This window comes from Silurus meridionalis, chromosome 8 (assembly GCF_014805685.1).
Source record: "Silurus meridionalis isolate SWU-2019-XX chromosome 8, ASM1480568v1, whole genome shotgun sequence".
NCBI lineage: Eukaryota > Metazoa > Chordata > Actinopteri > Siluriformes > Siluridae > Silurus > Silurus meridionalis.
Genome location: NC_060891.1, coordinates 17,134,151 through 17,152,895, shown reverse-complemented (window position 1 = coordinate 17,152,895; position 18,745 = coordinate 17,134,151). Strand labels below are relative to the sequence as shown.

Sequence of the window (18,745 nt, the reverse complement as noted above, 5' to 3'; positions counted from 1 at the left end):
GACCCACTAAAGTCATTCACCATTAATTTAATATCAGACACAGATGAAGATATTCCAAAGACATCAGGAAAAACAATGGTTGAATGGATGAAATCCATGGTTCGATAAAATGGCTCCTCAGTATTCAGAAGCTTTTGACAAATCAAAATCCTACCCCTTTTTTAATCCACAGCAATGACTTTTGTAGGAGGCCAGACCAAAGTGCATTTGCCCCTCTGAATGATTATTAATTGAGTTTGTTTTATTTTGATGCCTTGACTAAAATGTCAGTAACTTACCAACAGTTATGTATCAGCAACTGTTCCTCAACATAAATAGGTAGACAATCAGTTGAAGTATTTTACACATTTTAAGTTTTTGTTTTAAAATATAGTTATTTGTTTGCCTATTTGGTTTTGTGAAGATGTCAATGTTTCCAAATATTAATTATCCATATATTAATCTATTCATTTTTATTTTTATTATTTTTATTCTGCATGAAAATAATACTTTACTTAATACTTTACAAATTACACATATAACCACTTGCAAACAATGTTTATCACAGTCAGACCAAATGTAATAAATACTAATGTAAGTGGCTTAGAGATGTTTAATTTGTGTGCGCCCAGGAATTGTGGAACTACATTTTGGCAAGCTGGAATCACACAGGTCATCTGGACTTTTACTCTGGACACAGGCCTGGGTCTTATTTGCTTTTTCAACTGCAGCTGTAATCATTTTTTTTTTTTTTTTTTGCAGTGCAGTAAATATTTGACTAGTGGTTAAGGAGACATACTTCTGCAAAGAGCTGAGGACTACAATCATTTTCATCTTTCCTACTTTTAGGTGTATGCTGTTTCTACCACAACCCCTACCGGGAAATCGGAAGGAAAATAAATGAATGAATGACACACAAATCACTAGCTCATAAATACGGTTTTGTTGCACTTTGCTTTTTAACGCACATGTGGATTTGACAATCCTACTGATAAGAAAAATGCGTTTCCCCTCCTAGTAACAGTAGGTATAAAATGTTCTATATGTCCTTGTGCACTGATTGGTCAGTGCCACAGTGGTGAGATCTGATTGGATGTAAGCACTTTTGCTGTGAACCAATCAGCTGGTCTGTATCCAAGTGAAATTGGGCTTTGGAGCTATTTAAGGGCACATTGGAGGGAACATGTCTGATATTTGATTAAAATTCTAATATTTAAATGATTATTCTGAAGGTTTTTATACTATAGTATCTATCACTAAGTCAACAAGTTGAAAAGAATGCATTAACTGATTGATTTGAATAATAATAATAATTATAATAATGATAATAAAACTGTCAGCTAGTTTACATTAGTAAATAATTGATACTGATAAATGAAATAAGATACACGCAAACTACTTTATGCCTACATGGACTAGTGACCTATTTATTTATTTTTTGCCACTATGCTGACTAATACTTTTATGGACTCCATACTGGTTATACTGTATGTTATGTATTTGTTATTATTGTGTTTTTGCACTAAATGTCGCACATATGCTCTTTATGCCATGTCCTAGTAAGTTTTGTATAGATGTGTGTTACTTTTGTGTTAATATGTGTCGCACTTTGGTCCTGGGGGAACGTTGCTTCGTTTCACTGTGTATCTACTGTAATTAAAATAAAAAGCTACTTTACTTCACTTGATAAATTTACACTTAATTCAAAGTTAATTAGGTGGATGTAAATGTATTTATATTTTTTATTTTATTTTTATTTATGTATTATTTTCTTGTATACCTGGTAAACATAAGCATTACATATTTCTCTACTGCAACCATTAAAGACATATTCTATAAAGAAAAAAGATAACAATACTAAAAACAATAATAACAACAACAATATCTTACATGCAATATTAAATAATAGATACAAATTCATATAAAATAAACGTAAGACTTCCTAATTCCGGTCCTCTTTAACTAAATGACGTGACGGAATGACATAATGCAGATCGATATGTTTCGATTGCCATCTGCTGGCCAAAAGCAGCAAAGCAGTTCTTGTTTTATATTTTCTGATCCACAGGAGAAAACAGTAATTAAGTAATTAAATGCGTATTAATTATTTTACCTTCCCTATAATCTAATGACCGTAACAATTTATGTGGGAATTCTGTGGGGCTTATGTGTTTTGCCGTTTGGGGGAATTTCCATGTAATTTGTTCAACGTTAAACTACTCTTACAAATATTGGCCATTTATAAATATATATAGAAGAAAAGTGTGCAGGAAGGGTGGAGTGGGTGGAGAAGAGTGGGAGGAGTGATTTGTGATAGAAGGGTATCTGCAAGAGTGAAAGGAAAGTTTATAGGACTGTCGTGAGACCTGCAATGTTGTATGGTTTCGAGACAGTAGCGTTGACTAAAAGACCTTAACTAGTGTTGACTGATGAGGAGAATGTGGATGGAGCATTTTGAGCAGCTGATGAAAGGAAAATGATAGAGAAAAGGGTGGATGATGTGGAGATGGTGAAGCAGGAAGTGGGTATGATTAGTAAGGAGGAAGTGAGAGCAGCGATTAAGAGGATGAAGAGTGGAAAGTTGGTTGGACCAGAGGACATACCGGTAGAAGCATGGCGATGTTGAGAGATGGAGAGATGACAGTGGAGTTTTTAACCAGGTTGTTCAACAAGATTTTGGAAGGTGGGAGGATGCCTCAGGAATGGAGGAGTGTGCTGGTACCAATCATTAAGAATAAGGGCGATGTGCAGACCTGCAGTAACTACAGGGAAATAAAGTTGATCAGTCACACCATGAAGTTATGAGAAAGAGTAGTGGAAGCCAGGCTGAGAGAAGAGGTGACCATCTGTGAGCAGCAGTATGGTTTTATGCCGAGGAAGAGCAGTACAGATGCAATATTTGCTTTGAGAATGTTGATGGATAAGTATATAGAAGGTCAGAAGGAGTTGCATTGTGTGTTTGTGGTTTTAGAGAAAGCGTATGACAGGTTGCCAAAAGAGGAGTTGTGGTATTGTATGAGGAAGTCAGGTGTGTCAGAGAAGTATGTAAGGACATGTATGAGGACAGTGTGACAGCAGTTAAGTGTGCAGTAGGAACAACAGACTGGTTCAAGGTGAAGGTTGGACTGCATCAAGGATTCGCTCTAAACCTTTTCTTGTTTGCAGTGGTGATAGACAGGTTGATGGGCGAGGTCAGACAGAAGTTTCCCTGGACTATGATGTTTCCAGATGATATTGTGATTTGTGGTGAGAGTAGGAAGCAGGTTGAGAAGAGCCTGGAGGGTGGAGGAACATGCTGACAAAAGGGTAATGAAAGTCATTAGGAGTAAGACAGAGTACGTGTGTGAATGAGAGGGAGGGCAGTGGAGTGGTGCGGTTACAGGGAAAAGAGGTGGTGAAGGTGGAGGAGTTCAGGTACCTGGGGTCAACAGTGCAAAGTAATGAAGAGTGTGTCAGAGAAGTGAAGAAAAGAGTGCAGGCAGGGTGGAGTGGGTAGAGAAGAGTGGCAGGAGTAATTTGTGATAGTAGGGTATCTGCAAGAGTGAAAGGGAAAGTTTATAGGACTGTGGTGAGACCTGCAATGTTGTATGGTTGAGAGACAGTGGCATTGACTAAAAGACCTTAACTAGTGTTGACTGATGAGGAGAATGTGGATGGAGCATTTTGAGCAGCTGATGAAAGGAAAATGATAGAGAAAAGGGTGGATGATGTGAAGATGGTGAAGCAGGAAGTGGGTAGGATTAGTAAGGAGGAAGTGAGAGCAGCGATTAAGAGGATGAAGAGTGGAAAGTTGGTTGGACCAGAGGACATACCGGTAGAAGCATGGCGATGTTTAGGAGAGATGACAGTGGAGTTTTTAACCAGATTGTTCAACAAGATTTTGGAAGGTGAGAGGATGCCTGAGGAATGAATGAGTGTGCTGGTACCAATCATTAAGAATAAGGGCGATGTGCAGACCTGCAGTAACTACAGGGAAATAAATTTGATCAGTCACACCATGAAGTTATGAGAAAGAGTAGTGGAAGCCAGGCTGAGAGAAGAGGTGACCATCTGTGAGCAACCGTATGGTTTTATGCCGAGGAAAAGCAGTACAGATGCAATATTTGCTTTGAGAATGTTGATGGATAAGTATATAGAAGGTCAGAAGGAGTTGCATTGTGTGTTTGTGGATTTAGAGAAAGCGTATGACAGGTTGCCGAAAGAGGAGTTGTGGTATTGTATGAGGAAGTCAGGTGTGTCAGAGAAGTATGTAAGGACATGTATGAGGACACTGTGACAGCAGTTAAGTGTGCAGTAGGAACAACAGACTGGTTCAAGGTGAAGGTTGGACTGCATCAAGGATTCGCTCTAAACCCTTTCTTGTTTGCAGTGGTGATGGACAGGTTGATGGGCGAGGTCAGACAGAAGTTTCCCTGGACTATGATGTTTCCAGATGATATTGTGATTTGTGGTGAGAGTAGGAAGCAGGTCGAGAAGAGCCTGGAGGGGTGGAGGAACATGCTGATAAAAGGGTAATGAAAGTCATTAGGAGTAAGACAGAGTACGTGTGTGAATGAAAGGGAGGGCAGTGGAGTGGTGCGGTTACAGGGAAAAGAGGTGGTGAAGGTGGAGGAGTTCAGGTACCTGGGGTCAACAGTGCAAAGTAATGGAGAGTGTGTTAGAGAAGGGAAGAAAAGAGTGCAGGCAGGGTGGAATGGGTGGAGAAGAGTGGCAGGAGTAATTTGTGATAGTAGGGTATCTGCAAGAGTGAAAGGGAAAGTTTATAGGACTGTGGTGAGACCTGCAATGTTGTATGGTTGAGAGACAGTGGCATTGACTAAAAGACAGTAGGTGGAGCTGGAGGTAGCAGAGCTAAAGATGTTGAGGTTTTCATTGGGAGTGATGAGGATGGACAGGATTAGAAACAGTTTATTAGAGGGACAGCTTTGGGGACAAAAAAGCCTGATTGAGATGGTTTGGACATGTGCAAAGGAGGGACATGGGGTATATCGTTAGGAGAATGCTGAGAATGGAGCCACCAGGAAGGAGGAAAAGAGGAACACCTAGGAGGAGGTTCATGGATGTGGTGAGGGAAGACATGCAGGTAGTTGGGTTGAAAGAGGCAGATTTAGAGGACTGGGGGGTATGGAGACGGATGATCTGCTGTGGCCTGAAAAAAGGAGGAGAAAAGGGGTCAGGGAAAGTTGACTAATATTTTGTGCATTTTTATAATGCAATTATTTATTTCCTTAAAAAAAGGTTAAATCAGTTAATGAACCTATTGATTTATTCTATAAATAAGATTTACATCATGTATCATCATGATATCAAATTTATTTATCAGAACCATATTATACATTAAATTCTACATTTGGAATGTAGCTCTATTAAAACAATTTTGTATTATTTTAGTTTTAGTGTAAGAATTGTTAGTGGATACAAAAGAAAGATTATTTCTCTAATAACATTCATGGACACAGACGAGCTCTCCTTTTTCAAACTTTCAAACATTATTTTCTCTGCACACTCCCCAGAGCCCCTGCTTGCTCGCCTCCTTCCTTCAAAATCCAAGTCCATCCAGAAATACATTATTTTCAGTGTCAAAATACAAGATAAATTATTTCCTAAATGTAAAGCATTCTTTAAATTCAATCCACATACATTTTCACTCTTATTTTAGTACCCACACTAATCACAGAGGGTTGTCTCCATCCTATATACCTTAAATTTATTTTATTTCCCCATTAAATCTTATTTAACTTTAATATTCACTGATATTTTATTTCTACCGATATAAATATAATATTGGAAGGCTTTTGCCCACCTATTAGCTTTCCATGTTGTTTATTTAGAGAGCATGGTTTCCTCAGAACTTACTAAAACTTATCTTAGCTCTAATGTTGAACTTATGTTTATTGACAGTTGAGAAGGATGAGAAATCATTCACTCAGTATGATCTAGATCCAATGAGCAACTTCAACTTCTTTTGTGCACAAGCTGCAGTGAAGCTGCAGTGAAGCAATTTGCAGCAGATTGACACTCCCTAGGAACCTGGCAGCATAGAGCTTGTAGGACAACCTCAGCTGCTCAGAGACATGCTCACCCAGGACAGTGTGTTTGGTTATATTTGGTGTTACAGAAACTCTGATTTAAACTGGTAAATCATGGAATGAGCAACAATTCTGATGAGAAGTCTTTCAGCGTCCTTTTGCTTCAGCTAATTTTGATAGAGGTGACTGGGCTGTCTAGGTTACAAAAATAGAACTGGCGCAATAGTGTAGGCATTCACTCAGATGCGGAATGACTGGAAGTACGAGTGAGAGTATAATTAGCCCTGCATGGTTGAGAGGAGTGTGGTTTAATATTATAGTGATTCCATTATATAGAGTATAGAGGCTAATGGGGCAATGCTGGCAGTTTCTCTGCTTCTTGCTGAAATTCAAAGTTTCTGGTTCTCTACTGTCTTGGAAATTACAATACTAGATTCTGAAAATGTAGTATTTATATTGATTGTCAACCTTATATTTCCTCACAAGCTCCACCCCTGCTGCATTTGCACTGAAAGGAAAGCACTACCTACCTCTTTTGAGCTTATCCACGTAGTTGTGTGATTAAAAAATGATCAAGGTAATTGATTCCACAGCCAATTCCACTCTCTCTTGGATTCCTGGCTATTGATGGCTGTGGCATCATCAGGGTTCAAAGCTACAATCTCTGGATGACAGGGTGAACGCTTTTCTGTTGTGGAAAACATGAATGACATGGAAAATGTCAACAGAAACTTGAGGAGATGTGCAGCCAACAATAACATTCAGCAGAGGGACTTCTCACTGCTGGAACTGGCAGTCTTTAAAGAACCCTGGGCAAGGAAACAGAAGTATGAGGCTTTGCTGGCAGACAACCAACACAACGAAGCTGTGTGTCCCCTCTAGGAACCATTAAGGTTGACATAAAGGCATAGCAGCTAGACACTTTTCTTATTAACTGTTGTGGTACTATTACTAATTCAGTTAGATCTTTTCATATACTTGATTGTTTTCTGTCATTTATATTCATTCTTCTTTAACACGATTGTCAGTAGGATGGTATTGCATACATGTCCTATTCTGTTTGTTTATCTGGAGCAGCTGCTCAGGCTGTTGGAGAGCGCAACAAGGACATACCTGATTAGAGTAGGATAAACAGGGAAATGAGTGTGTGATGTCAGGACACACTCAGCATGACACATCCCTCCCTACAGGTACACCACACACTGATGTACTGTGCAGACTCATCAGATAACACTGCTCGATGCAGGAGGCTGGGAAATGTGCCTGGCTTTCAAGCAAGGAGTGGTCTATAGTGCAGTCAAGAAGCATGCAGTCTTTAGCCTGAATGTCATGCTTTCTTGGATATTAATTGTTACAAAGGGGAATGTTATTGATGTTAATGAAACTGAAAAGATGTTTGAGGTTGTGCATTTTATGGCACCTACTAAAACTGCAAGAATTTCAGAGGTGTGTGCCAGCTCCATCCTGAATACACAAAATGGATAAAGTATAGAGCTAACCATCCAACATTGTCTAAATGTTTTCCTTCACGTACTTAGATTGTCATTTATTTTTTCCATCGTTTTAAATATCGCCTGGCTTGGAGTGTGCATTCGAACAAATCCTAAAAGTGTTCAGTGGACTTTGCAAACTCTATTCTTATGGATCTTATGTTGTACACGTAAATGTTCGGGCCAAATTAGTTTCTTATAACCAGAGTATGCAAAGACAATACAATAGCATTCATTCAACATTGTGGCAACAGTTTTTGGAAGAACCACTTGTCCATTTGTTGGTCAGGTGTCCACATGCTTTTGATCATAGTGTAAAAGATCACCTGGTGACCACACATATTGCTGCAATTATGATCTCTCTCTCTCTCTCTCTCTCTCTCTCTCTCACACACACACACACACTATATATATATATATATATATATATATATATATATATATATATATATATATATATATATATATATATATATTCTTTCAAGAGTTAAAAGTTCAAATAATACATTTTGAATGTTTACTTTTTTTTTTTTAGAAATAAATGTACATACATTTGACCTAGGAAAGTGTAACATTGTAAAGGGAACAAGAAACAAATTTATTATAGAAATAAAGCTCCATCAAATTACATTGGAAAAAAGAAATGCATCCAAAACTCGATGTTAATTAGATAAGTGAGAGGTAGAACTCTACTGAACATCTGAACTGAACAGGACTGGTTTAACTCTATTGGTGGTAATTCATAGAACTTGCAGTGCCTGTTTTGGTGACCACAAACAAGATGTTATACAATTCCGATTCTAGCACCTTAGATAACAATAAAATCATGCATTAATTCATGTTATATGCATTTTTTTTTGCAATTTAAGCTAAATTCCTACATATGAGCAAAAGCTTGGTATAAAACTATTTTATCGGTCATATAAGCATCCTATCTCATCTGTGCACTGTATTTCTGATCAATGTACCACAGGCACTTATTAAATGAAGTGGCAACACATTTGCCATGAGTTTTGCTGAATTCGGCTTCATCCTTATCCACCTTGTATAAACTGAACACATTGTGTAATGTCATTATCAAACCATCATTAAAACACTTTTTGGTCAAATTATAAAAATAATTTGTTCCATTGCTATCAATATCAGCACAAGCAGTCCAGATGAGGTATGTTTCAGCTTTTCCTTAACTCTGTGGGGTAAGCCCTGTTGTATAGAGGTATGACACTGTGCCTGCCTGGATCTGAAAGGTCTGTCCCTGGATCTGAGTGCTGGAGATCTGCTCACTTGTCTGACTGATGGAGATTGGCTGGCCAGCTTGGCTGTTGATATGGATGGTACCTGTGTGACTCTGGTTGTGCTGCTCTCTTGGAGGTTCCTGTGTAGCAGAAAGCTGAGGCACAGCCTGCTGGATCACCTGCAGCTGCTGAAGAGGCCGTGAGCTAATTTGTAGCTGCTGTGCTGAACCGTGCTGAACCTGAAAGTGCTCCATTGCTTCTTTAGTCAGAGTGATAACATGCATCTGCTCAGCCTGCTCACTGCTCACCTCGCCTTCGACCACACTAATGGTCTGGATTTGTGTGCTGGGGTCTAGTTCGTCCTGAGTGACCAGAGCCAGGTTCTGGATATGCGCAGAAGGATGAGTGAGAAGAGTGAGGCTGGAATGGGTCTGACCTGCTGATGCCAACTCCTCAGCACCATTTTCAGCAGTTATGATACTAATACTGCCTGGCTTCTGGCCTGCCACTAGGTTAATATTGTCCACTTCACCGGTGACCACTAACTGAATCTCCTGTTCTGTGTGAGTGGGAATCTGGTACTGCTGCAGCTCCAGGACATTGTGCATCTTCTCATTCTCTGCCATGACCTCCACAGTGGTTGGCTGTGAGCCCTCCACAACTGGCCGCTCTTTATTGTGAGTTTTAGTGTGCGCTTTTAAATTGTCCAAACGGGTAAAAGAAAGACTACACACAGTGCACATGTAGGGCTTTTTCCCTGTGTGAGAGGCAACATGGCGTCTTCTGGCACTAGGATCAGAGAACGACTTGCTGCAGATGTTGCAAACATATGGCTTCTCTCCACTAAAGAACACAAGATTAAGAATAAGGAACATATCAGTATCATCACATGCTAATTTTGATGCTGTAGCTGATTCAGAGGTTTCAAAAGTCTAAACAGGATGGTCTACCTGTGAATTCTAATGTGCGTCTGCAGGGTGCTCTTGGCAGTAAAACACTTTCCACAAAACTCACATGTAAAAGGTTTCTCACCTAAAACAACACACAAACAATGACAGAAAGTAAAAAATATTTCTGGATTAAGTCAGTTTTTGGCCAGACAGTGGCCCATTAACTCAGTTTTGAGTTTTGAAAGAAAGATTCAGAGATATTAGAATTGATGCTGCAAGTAGCTTTTTGTCTGGGAGCTCAAATTGTGTATTCAATTAAATAATTCTGCTTATGGTTATGTAGTTTACAGTAAATCACAGTCATATTAGCCGAGATATTTGACTCGACTAAGAAGAGTGCAGTAAAGCATGTGTTACTCTGTGTATTTGAGACCTGTTGTCGCCTTACCTGTGTGTGTTCTCAGGTGCTTCTTTAGTTGTGCTGCATCCTTAAACCTGTGGTGACAATGTTCACATTCAGGTAGCGCTTTTCCGCTATGAATGCGGTAATGACTATTTAACTGCCTCTTCTGGCTATAGGTTTTTCCACACTGGTCACAACTAAAGATTTCTTTTCTGAGACAGAAGATAGAGATACACCAAAATATATGATACGACATTTAATGTAATGACTAGAAATAATGTATGGTTGATGAAAATTCCCAGCAGCTTTTCATACCTGCATGCAAGTTCATATGTTCCTGCAGGGAGTGCTTTGTGGACAAAGCTTTAGAGCAAATGTTGCATACAAATGGCTTCTCTCCAGTGTGCATACGCTGATGAACTAAAAGGGTGTGTTTCTGTGTAAAGCAGTTACCACAAACATGGCACCGGAAGGGTTTTTCTCCTGCACAAGAACCATTAAAAAAAATAGATATCACAGAAAGCTATTTTAAATATGCTTTACTGTTTTGACAGTATTTACAAATTCACCTGTATGGGTTCGCTGATGTATTTTTAAAAACAGATGGTTTTTAAAAACTTTGCCGCAGTCATCACAGCGTGGTACTGTAGCTGGGTATTTCCTCTTTCTGCCCCTCTTTCCTAGCATTCTTCCTTCACTAATTTCATTTCCAAGCCTGTAGCTTTTTAGTTTCACCGGCTGCCGTATTTGGCGCTTGCAATGCCGAGGTCTGTCCTCACTTGGGTCATAATCAGCATCGTCTGAGTCATTGGGAGGGGGATTAGAGTTGCATGTAGGTTCAGTGGAATCCACAGGTAAATCCAATGTAGTTGTATCCTGTTTCTCATTCATTTTTTTTTCATTTTCATTTGATTCCTGGGGCAGTAGTACCAAGTCTGGTCCCGAAGGGCTATTGTTTTTTCTGGGCCGCCCCCTTTTGCGCTTGGAAGGGATTTCATTTGTGCTTGTGTCACCATCACCTACTTCCGAGCAGACATTTGAAGCTGAGACTTTATTGCTTAACTGAAAATCCGCAGAGGCTTTGACTAACTCACTTATTTCCAGCAAGCGGGCGATGTCAAACAACTGTCCAGCGCTGCTCTCTTCCACTGACACACTGGCACTGTAGATAAACTCGAGCACAGATTCAAAGGTCTTTGGTGCCATGCCATCCAGCGTATATATGGTTTGACAGGCCTGGTCTTCAGCAGTGAACATTAAGGAGAAATATTCGCTGCTCGCAGCCAGCAGTGCTTTATGTGCTTTAAAATGCACATCTTCAACAATGAGGGTTATATCACAAAGCATTTGTCTCTTCCTCAATGTGTCAAATTTATTAAGGATCGCATCCTTATGCGATTTGGAACAAAAGGTCAGTAAGCTGGAAGCGTGGGCCTGTGTTCGCTCTGACATTCTTTCTGCTTTGTGTGGCAACCTAGAAAAATGACAAGAAGGCATCATCACCCAGAGATATCTGTGTTATATGAGATATTTTCATTGTATGGTTGTCATCGGATTTTAATAGATGGACAGCATGGGCTTCACCCCATCCTTCAAATGACTGCACCAAATATTATAAAGGGAAAAAAATTTGTCCAAAGATCTGTTTTTTAAGATGCTCAAAATAAAAAAGGATCTACATTTCTGCATCTACAGAAAAATAAGTTTTTCAAAGGCTCGACTATCAGGAAATTAGATTTGTCCCAGGATCTCACCCACGTGAAATCAAAATGGGAAAAGAAAGCTTCATGGCAGGGTTCACAAACGTGCCTTTTCTAAAAATAAGTTCTAATAATAAGTTTCAACTTTTTAAATCATTGTTGATAATTATTATGAGAAATCATTAACATGATTAGTGTCTTCACATAGATGAATGTCATTATTAATAATAACATATAATAAAAGGTAAATTGAGCAAATTTGTTATTTCAGATCAAACTGAAAACTGTGTGTATCAAACTGGTAGCCAAGAAGTAGCTCTCAGTTTCAAAAAGGTTGGTGACCCCTGCTTTATGGTATCGATTCAAAATTTCTCTTCCTGGTCGGCCGTGACCAATGGGCGTGCCGCTTACATTCTTACGTCATCAGAATGGATATATCACAGCAAATGAATCCCGAAGGAAGGCGGACAAGACTTCTCAACCGATAATTATTTTATCGTGGCTCATTTATCGTGTATTCTGCACGTCTGGCAAAAATCGTATTATTCCCTTTCCCCTTGTTTCTAGGTGAGAATCCCGACTGAATGTTTAACACCATGTCGTCTCATGCAGCACTACATGTCGCGGACTGACTATTAAATGAGCGCCATATTAACATAGCCCAAAAAAAAAGGGGTCTTCTGTTTGGTCGTTATGTATCACAGAATACTGCGCCACAAACAGCAGCAGAACACATTGTACGTACATGTGCACCGGCCACTCGTGCGTTTCTCTTTGGCGCACATTAAGAACATGTGAAGGACATTGTTTTCAACCCTACATACAAAGCTTCCAGGACCTTACCTTCAACGGATCGCGTCAACAGCCGAAATATCGCGAGATATCCGGTTATTGGCTGCAAAAAACCGTGACTGGCGCCCTCTAGTGGCTATTTCCCGTTAAAATGTGCTCTGTAGGCACTTGATAAAATAGATAAGCTAAAACTTAAACTCAACTTAATAAAACCGACAAGCCGTTCTTATTTTCTCATGAAAGTCATGTTACTGCATCGTCACTGTTATTCATTTTCAAGCATGCAGTGTCACAATAAACAGACCAACGTGTTTACAATACAAAAGCGATAGATAGATAGATAGATAGATAGATAGATAGATAGATAGATAGATAGATAGATAGATAGATAGATAGATAGAATGGTTGATTGACTAATCATTCTAACACAACCCTAACCCTATGTGAATTGTACAGTGGAGACCTGGACCATCTTTGAGTGACAGGTGAAGGCCTACCTCTTCCTAAAACACTTCAACAGAGTTGTAGGCTGGTGTATCTTAAGTTGTAATCCAGCATTCCAGTGTAGATTTATTCATTGATAGAGACTCAAAGCACTTTTGTATGTCGCTCTGGACAAGGCCGTCTGCTAAATGCCGCAAATGTAAATGAGTTTATAGCCTTGTGTCTGCCCCCCACCATTTACATATACATTCACCAAACACCTGATTTGGACCTGAAACTCCTACTGATCCATGCAATTATATAATAAACCAATAATGGTAGCAGTGCAATAAATTCTTGCAGACACAGAGAAGCAGCTTTGGTTAAGGTTCTCACGTCCACCATGAGAATTGATGAAACTGAGCTCTCAGGAGATTAGATTTTTACATCTAGGTTAGATTATAGTAACACTTTACTGTCTGGATGTTTCTCTAAACTTTTTCATTTAAAGCCCCACAGTTATGGAACAGCCTTCCAATTAGTGTTCGGGACTCAGACACAGTCTCAGTGTTTAAGTCTAGGCTAAAACACATTTATTTACTCTAGTCTATTGTTAGTAGGTTTTTCATAGGCAATGTAGCAGATAAGGACAGATCCTGGATATAGAGTGTTTTGCTCAACTGGGCTATTTGAATGCTTTCGATATCTGGATGACTTCCATTGTTCAAAGCTCTTACAAATAAAAATGAATTGAATTGAATGAATCCATTTCTCCATATTCTAAAGCCGACTTCCCTCATAAATTTGAAAGAAGACGACGACAACTCAAACTGGCTTCACCAGATCTGAATACAGTGGAACACTTTCCACAGATTTGCAGAAATATCTATAAACTCACAAAGAAAAGGTCATACTTTTTTTTTTTTTTTACAGCTAAAATTCTACTAAGTAATGGCATAATTTCAACATTCACCGAAATGAATGGAGTTATTGTGCTCAGTGTACTGATTTCGTCTCAATGTGGATGTTTTTTATCCTATCTCTTCATTGATCATAGTGCCTTGTTATTTTTGGTTTTAGTATGTTGCATAACATACTGTTTTATCTGATATGTAAACTATAATATATTGTGAAACCTTTTCTCTGTGCAGTGTTAATGTTAAGGAGTGGGGCTCATGGAGCAGACAAGTTTGGCAGTCATTTTACTGTTGAAATGTAACTGTACAATGTGCAACTGTACCTAAAATTGACCTGAATTGGTCTCTAGCATTACTAACACAAACAAGAAAGATTGATCTTTGCTCTTTGAATTTAAATATCATTATCTTTGATTAAAAATTAACTTGTGTTGTAAAGTCACTTTAAAATGTATCAGAGGTTAACGTGTTCTAGTTTATGAGTCTGAAGGAGTCCACTAGGATTGAGTTGAGTTTGCCGGGGCTCATATACAAACAACTTGCTTCTTTTATTCATTGTATTCCTTCAGTTAAACTCCAGCATGAAGAAGGTAAAAGTTGTCGTAGTTGGAGCAGGAGTGGTTGGGATGTCTACAGCTGTGTGTATAGCTGAGGCTTTGCCCTTCTGCAGTGTCACTATCCTGGCTGAGAACTTCTCTCCAGACACCACCAGTGATGTAGCTGCTGGGATTCTTCTGCCATGGGAAATACCAGGTAAGGAATGTTTTTTCTTGTTTCTAGGTAAATGTCCAAAGCTATGCTCGGTAATGGACAATGTTGCACTCTGTGTGCACCAGGTATTCCTCTGGAACGTCAGCGGCGTTGGTTTCAAGGCACATTTGATCATTTACTGGCAATTACTGATTCACCACAGGCCTCAGAAGCAGGAGTACTCCAGAGCTTAGGGTTTGTATGGATATCATAAAAATATAATGTAGAATAATCTTACATTTCTTTCTATCATAGGTACAATTTTTATGTACTAATGATTATGTCCGTTAACATTTATAAATCTGAATCTTATCCAGATACCAAATATTCAAAGAGGTCCCTATTAAGACAAAACCGTACTGGGCAGATATAGTGTTTGGTTTTCGGACTATGACGGATCGTGAAATGAAGAGATTCCCCAATCATAAGTTTGGTCAAGCAATACTCACTCTTAAGTGTGAAGGCCTCAGATATCTGCCATGGCTGGAGAAGAGGTAAAAATATATATTTTTCCTGTTATTATTTAAAAAATATTAAAGGAAAGCTCATTGTACAAAGCAACAAAAGATGCTTTAGAAATTACATTTACTTAATTGGACTTTGGTGAATCTTTTTTTGTAGTATGTCTTTTTTTTTGACTGTTTTTGTTATCTTGTGGATTCTTGCAATTGTCTGATAAGCAAGTTGCAAACAGTCTGTTTTCAATAAAAGGTTGACAAAAGCAGGTGGTCAGATGAAACGAGAGAAAGTGACGGACCTTCAGCAGCTCGCCTATACCCATGATGTCATCGTCAACTGCTCAGGCCTAGGCTCCCGGTCTTTGGTGGAGATGAACAGATCCACCCTGTACGCGGACAAGTAATTCAAGTTCATGCTCCCTGGTTGAAGAATTTTATTCGTGATGGAGATGGAAATACCTACATCTACCCAGGCATTGACTATGTCACTCTGGGGGGAACTCAGCAGATGAATAATTGGAGCTTGGAGGTGGATAAGGATGACAGTAAGGGCATAATGGAGCGTTGTAGTGCATTATTTCCATCTCTAAGGAATGCTCAGGTGTTGGGAGAAAAGGTGGGACTGAGGCCTGGCCGGAGCAGCCCACGTATTGAGAGAGAATGGCTGCAAGTTCAGGGGCGACAAGTGCCACTGGTGCATAACTATGGCCATGGTTCCTGGGGCATCTCTTTGAGCTGGGGCACTGCACTGGAGGCCCTGGATTTGGTGAGGAAAAGTCTGCATGAGAAACCACCTCATGCCAGATTGTGAATGCACAGAATTCACATAAACATGATATCAGGGGAATACATTTTTATATATATAATATATATAGTCCCCTTTTAGCTGTAGTTGTCACACAAGGAAACATCATTTCATGTTTCCTAATGGCAAATAGCATTGATCATTGTTGTTGTTTCAATAATTCACAAATGTACTAGAATACTTATTAGATTAGCTTTAGTAATGTTCTGTGTGCTATTTGTTCTGCTAAAAATAGCTTCTGCCAGGAAAGATTTCAGCCAGTCTGTTTTTCTGCCTTTTCATTGTCTAAAGATTTTTTGTCACTGCCCATTATTTGTTTCAAAATATCTCATGATGTAAAATTTCTTAATTACTGTAGCTGTCTTTAAACAGACAAGTCACTAAAATGTCCTACTTTGAATGTTATGTATGTAGCCTTGACTAAATATTCAGTAAAATAATTTGCAAGACTCTTGTGGTATTACTACCAGTTATCAGAGTCTTCAGAGTCTACCAGTTATCAGCCTTTTTTTTTAGATAAAACGGAAAAAAATGCAACAACATAAGCAGGACAACTATCATATACTGTAAAAGAGAAGATTCATTCTGGTTAGGACCTGGCTGTAGGCTGCATTTGGACAAATGGACCAGACTTTGGACCCTTCCGTTTTACAGTGTTAATATGTTGCAGATCTGGTTAGATGAAAGTTGAAACAGCTTGGTAATATTTCTTATATTTCTGCATAAAAAAAGCTTGGTGATATTTAACACCACTAACACCATTATTCAAAGATTATAACTGCAGACACAAGATGCCAATCCTATTAAACAGTGAAAACTTGTGGGATTATTTTGGAGCAGGAAGTACAGGACACTAATGGATTCTTGTGCATTGTGTAAAAACTAAACACAAAAATTGCAACCGCAGAGCCTTACCAACAACTGGAAAATCAGTTTTTCCAAGTTTTTAATGAACATTTATTCACTAGTGATTGACTAAATTGTGTGTGAAGTCATTCTATTCATATATGCCATTAATATATAGTTTTTGCAAAAGCTGCAAAAATAGAAATAAAAGGAAATCCAATAACATTAAGGGCTCAATTTTGGCTCAACTGCCAAAGTGGGGCTTATTTTAATAAACTTTTTTTAATTAACTTTTTTTAAATTAACAATCCTTTTCTTGTCTGAATTACTCAACTTCACATTTAGATGTATAGCACTTTATCAATGGACTAAAAGGGACATGGCTCAATTTCTAGAAATGTAGTTGAACAAAAACAAACAGATGAACAAGAGAATAAAGCGGTCTCTAAGGAATCAAGTAGTAGTAACTTTAAGAATTTGCAGAAACATGGAAGCATGTTGGAGATAAGAGAACCAAGTCACTAAAATGTGACTAAAAATCTCCAGCCAAAGAAGATTTTTCTCAAGTTGAGTATGGAGATACAAATATTGCAAACATACAGACCAAAAGAGAGAGACAACAGGCTGCCTTAACATCTACAAGGAATGATGGTGTGTGCATGGAAAGTGGTAGTAGGTTATTGATCAGAAGGTCGGTGACATTTAATACAGCGCCAATCTGTGGTCAAATGATGCCACTGCATGTAAAATCAAGTACCTTGATTTTGCCATAAGAAAGCTCACCAATATTGAAAATGTTCGGTTGATACTTAGTTTGTAGGTATAATTTAAATGTATTAGGTCACATATTAACCAGCTCTTTTGATCTACTTTCTTAAATCATATTGGCTACAATCAGCATTTCAGTGCTTTATTTTTGTAGCTAACTCACATAGGTAAACCTTTATCACAAAAAGAAACTAATCACTTTATTTATAGCTAAATAAACCATAAGATATTATTGTTGTTTTTTTTTATTATCCTCTTCGAAAGAAGTCCATTTTATAATCTAAAACAAACATTGAAGCCTTTTGAGAGAATTAAACAGTATGTAATGACATCATGTATTCTTGAATACACCCTGTAACGATGGGAAAATTTTTAAGCTTGATTTAATTTTTTTGAGAAAATATATAGAAATAAAAAAAAGACCTGGACAACAGGCATATGAAGGAAAATAAATTCACCCTTGTCTTTAAAGAAAAATTATTCAGGTATATTTGAGTTTTGATATTTAAAAAAAATTATAAAATAAAAAAACTGTTCCTAAATTTCAGTAGCAAAATAGGGTGTGACCCCGGATTTCAGTTTACTACACAGAAAATGTATGCATTCATCTACTATGGTCTTCCATACTGGATGAAATTAAAAAAGTGTCTAAAACAACTAAACCAAACTGAAATAATTACTAAAGAGAAGTAAATTGTGCAGGACTTTACTGGAGCAGAAAACCACTGGCCTAGTCATTTCAAAATAAAGCCAAAATTTCAGGTATTTGTAATCACAATTTTCATTTTTCAAGGCAAAACTAAACACATTTTAAAACAAATGCAAATTCACAAATCATCATAGAGAGCTCCTATTTTATATTTACACTTGTAAAAGGCAGCAGTTTTTTTAATTTCACAATTAATCACAATCACATTCTAATTCACAAATAGCATGATTTAGAGATTTCAGAAATTTCCAGGATGCTGATTTTGTACTGGCTACAGTACACATTCTGAATAAATTGTATTCTATCTACTATTAAAAGATCTCAGAGCAAGCATGTATCATGTATTTCACAAAACTATTTCTCGAAACCTATTAAAATTTAAAACAAGTGCTGGGAAACATCACAATATCAGCAAAAAAATAAATCAGGTTTTTTTTTTTTTATACAAATTGTGATTAGAAGCAGCTGACTCAGTGTTAAAACATTGTACCGAATATGTAAAAATGGGTAAATGTTAATTCTATAAATAAATAAAAAGTATCACCCTGATC

The 18,745-nt window shown here is 38.0% G+C and overlaps 2 protein-coding genes across 2 annotated transcripts; one reads left to right on the top strand and one right to left on the bottom strand.

Annotated features, from left to right (window-relative positions):
• The first annotated feature begins 3,851 nt into the window (after positions 1 to 3,851).
• Positions 3,852 to 18,743, top strand: ddo (D-aspartate oxidase). The gene is given in 6 exon segments (XM_046856266.1): positions 3,852 to 3,866; positions 14,428 to 14,611; positions 14,695 to 14,803; positions 14,926 to 15,102; positions 15,320 to 15,429; positions 15,432 to 18,743. Coding segments are annotated over 5 exon segments (1,014 nt in total). The 5' UTR covers positions 3,852 to 3,866; positions 14,428 to 14,439; the 3' UTR covers positions 15,878 to 18,743.
• zbtb24 (zinc finger and BTB domain containing 24) lies at positions 8,076 to 12,566 on the bottom strand. The gene is made up of 6 exons (XM_046856267.1): positions 12,472 to 12,566; positions 10,596 to 11,500; positions 10,342 to 10,509; positions 10,072 to 10,233; positions 9,684 to 9,765; positions 8,076 to 9,576 (listed from the first exon to the last, which is right to left on the bottom strand). Coding segments are annotated over exons 1-6 (2,214 nt in total). The 5' UTR covers positions 12,474 to 12,566; the 3' UTR covers positions 8,076 to 8,681.
• Positions 18,744 to 18,745: the final 2 nt, after the last annotated feature.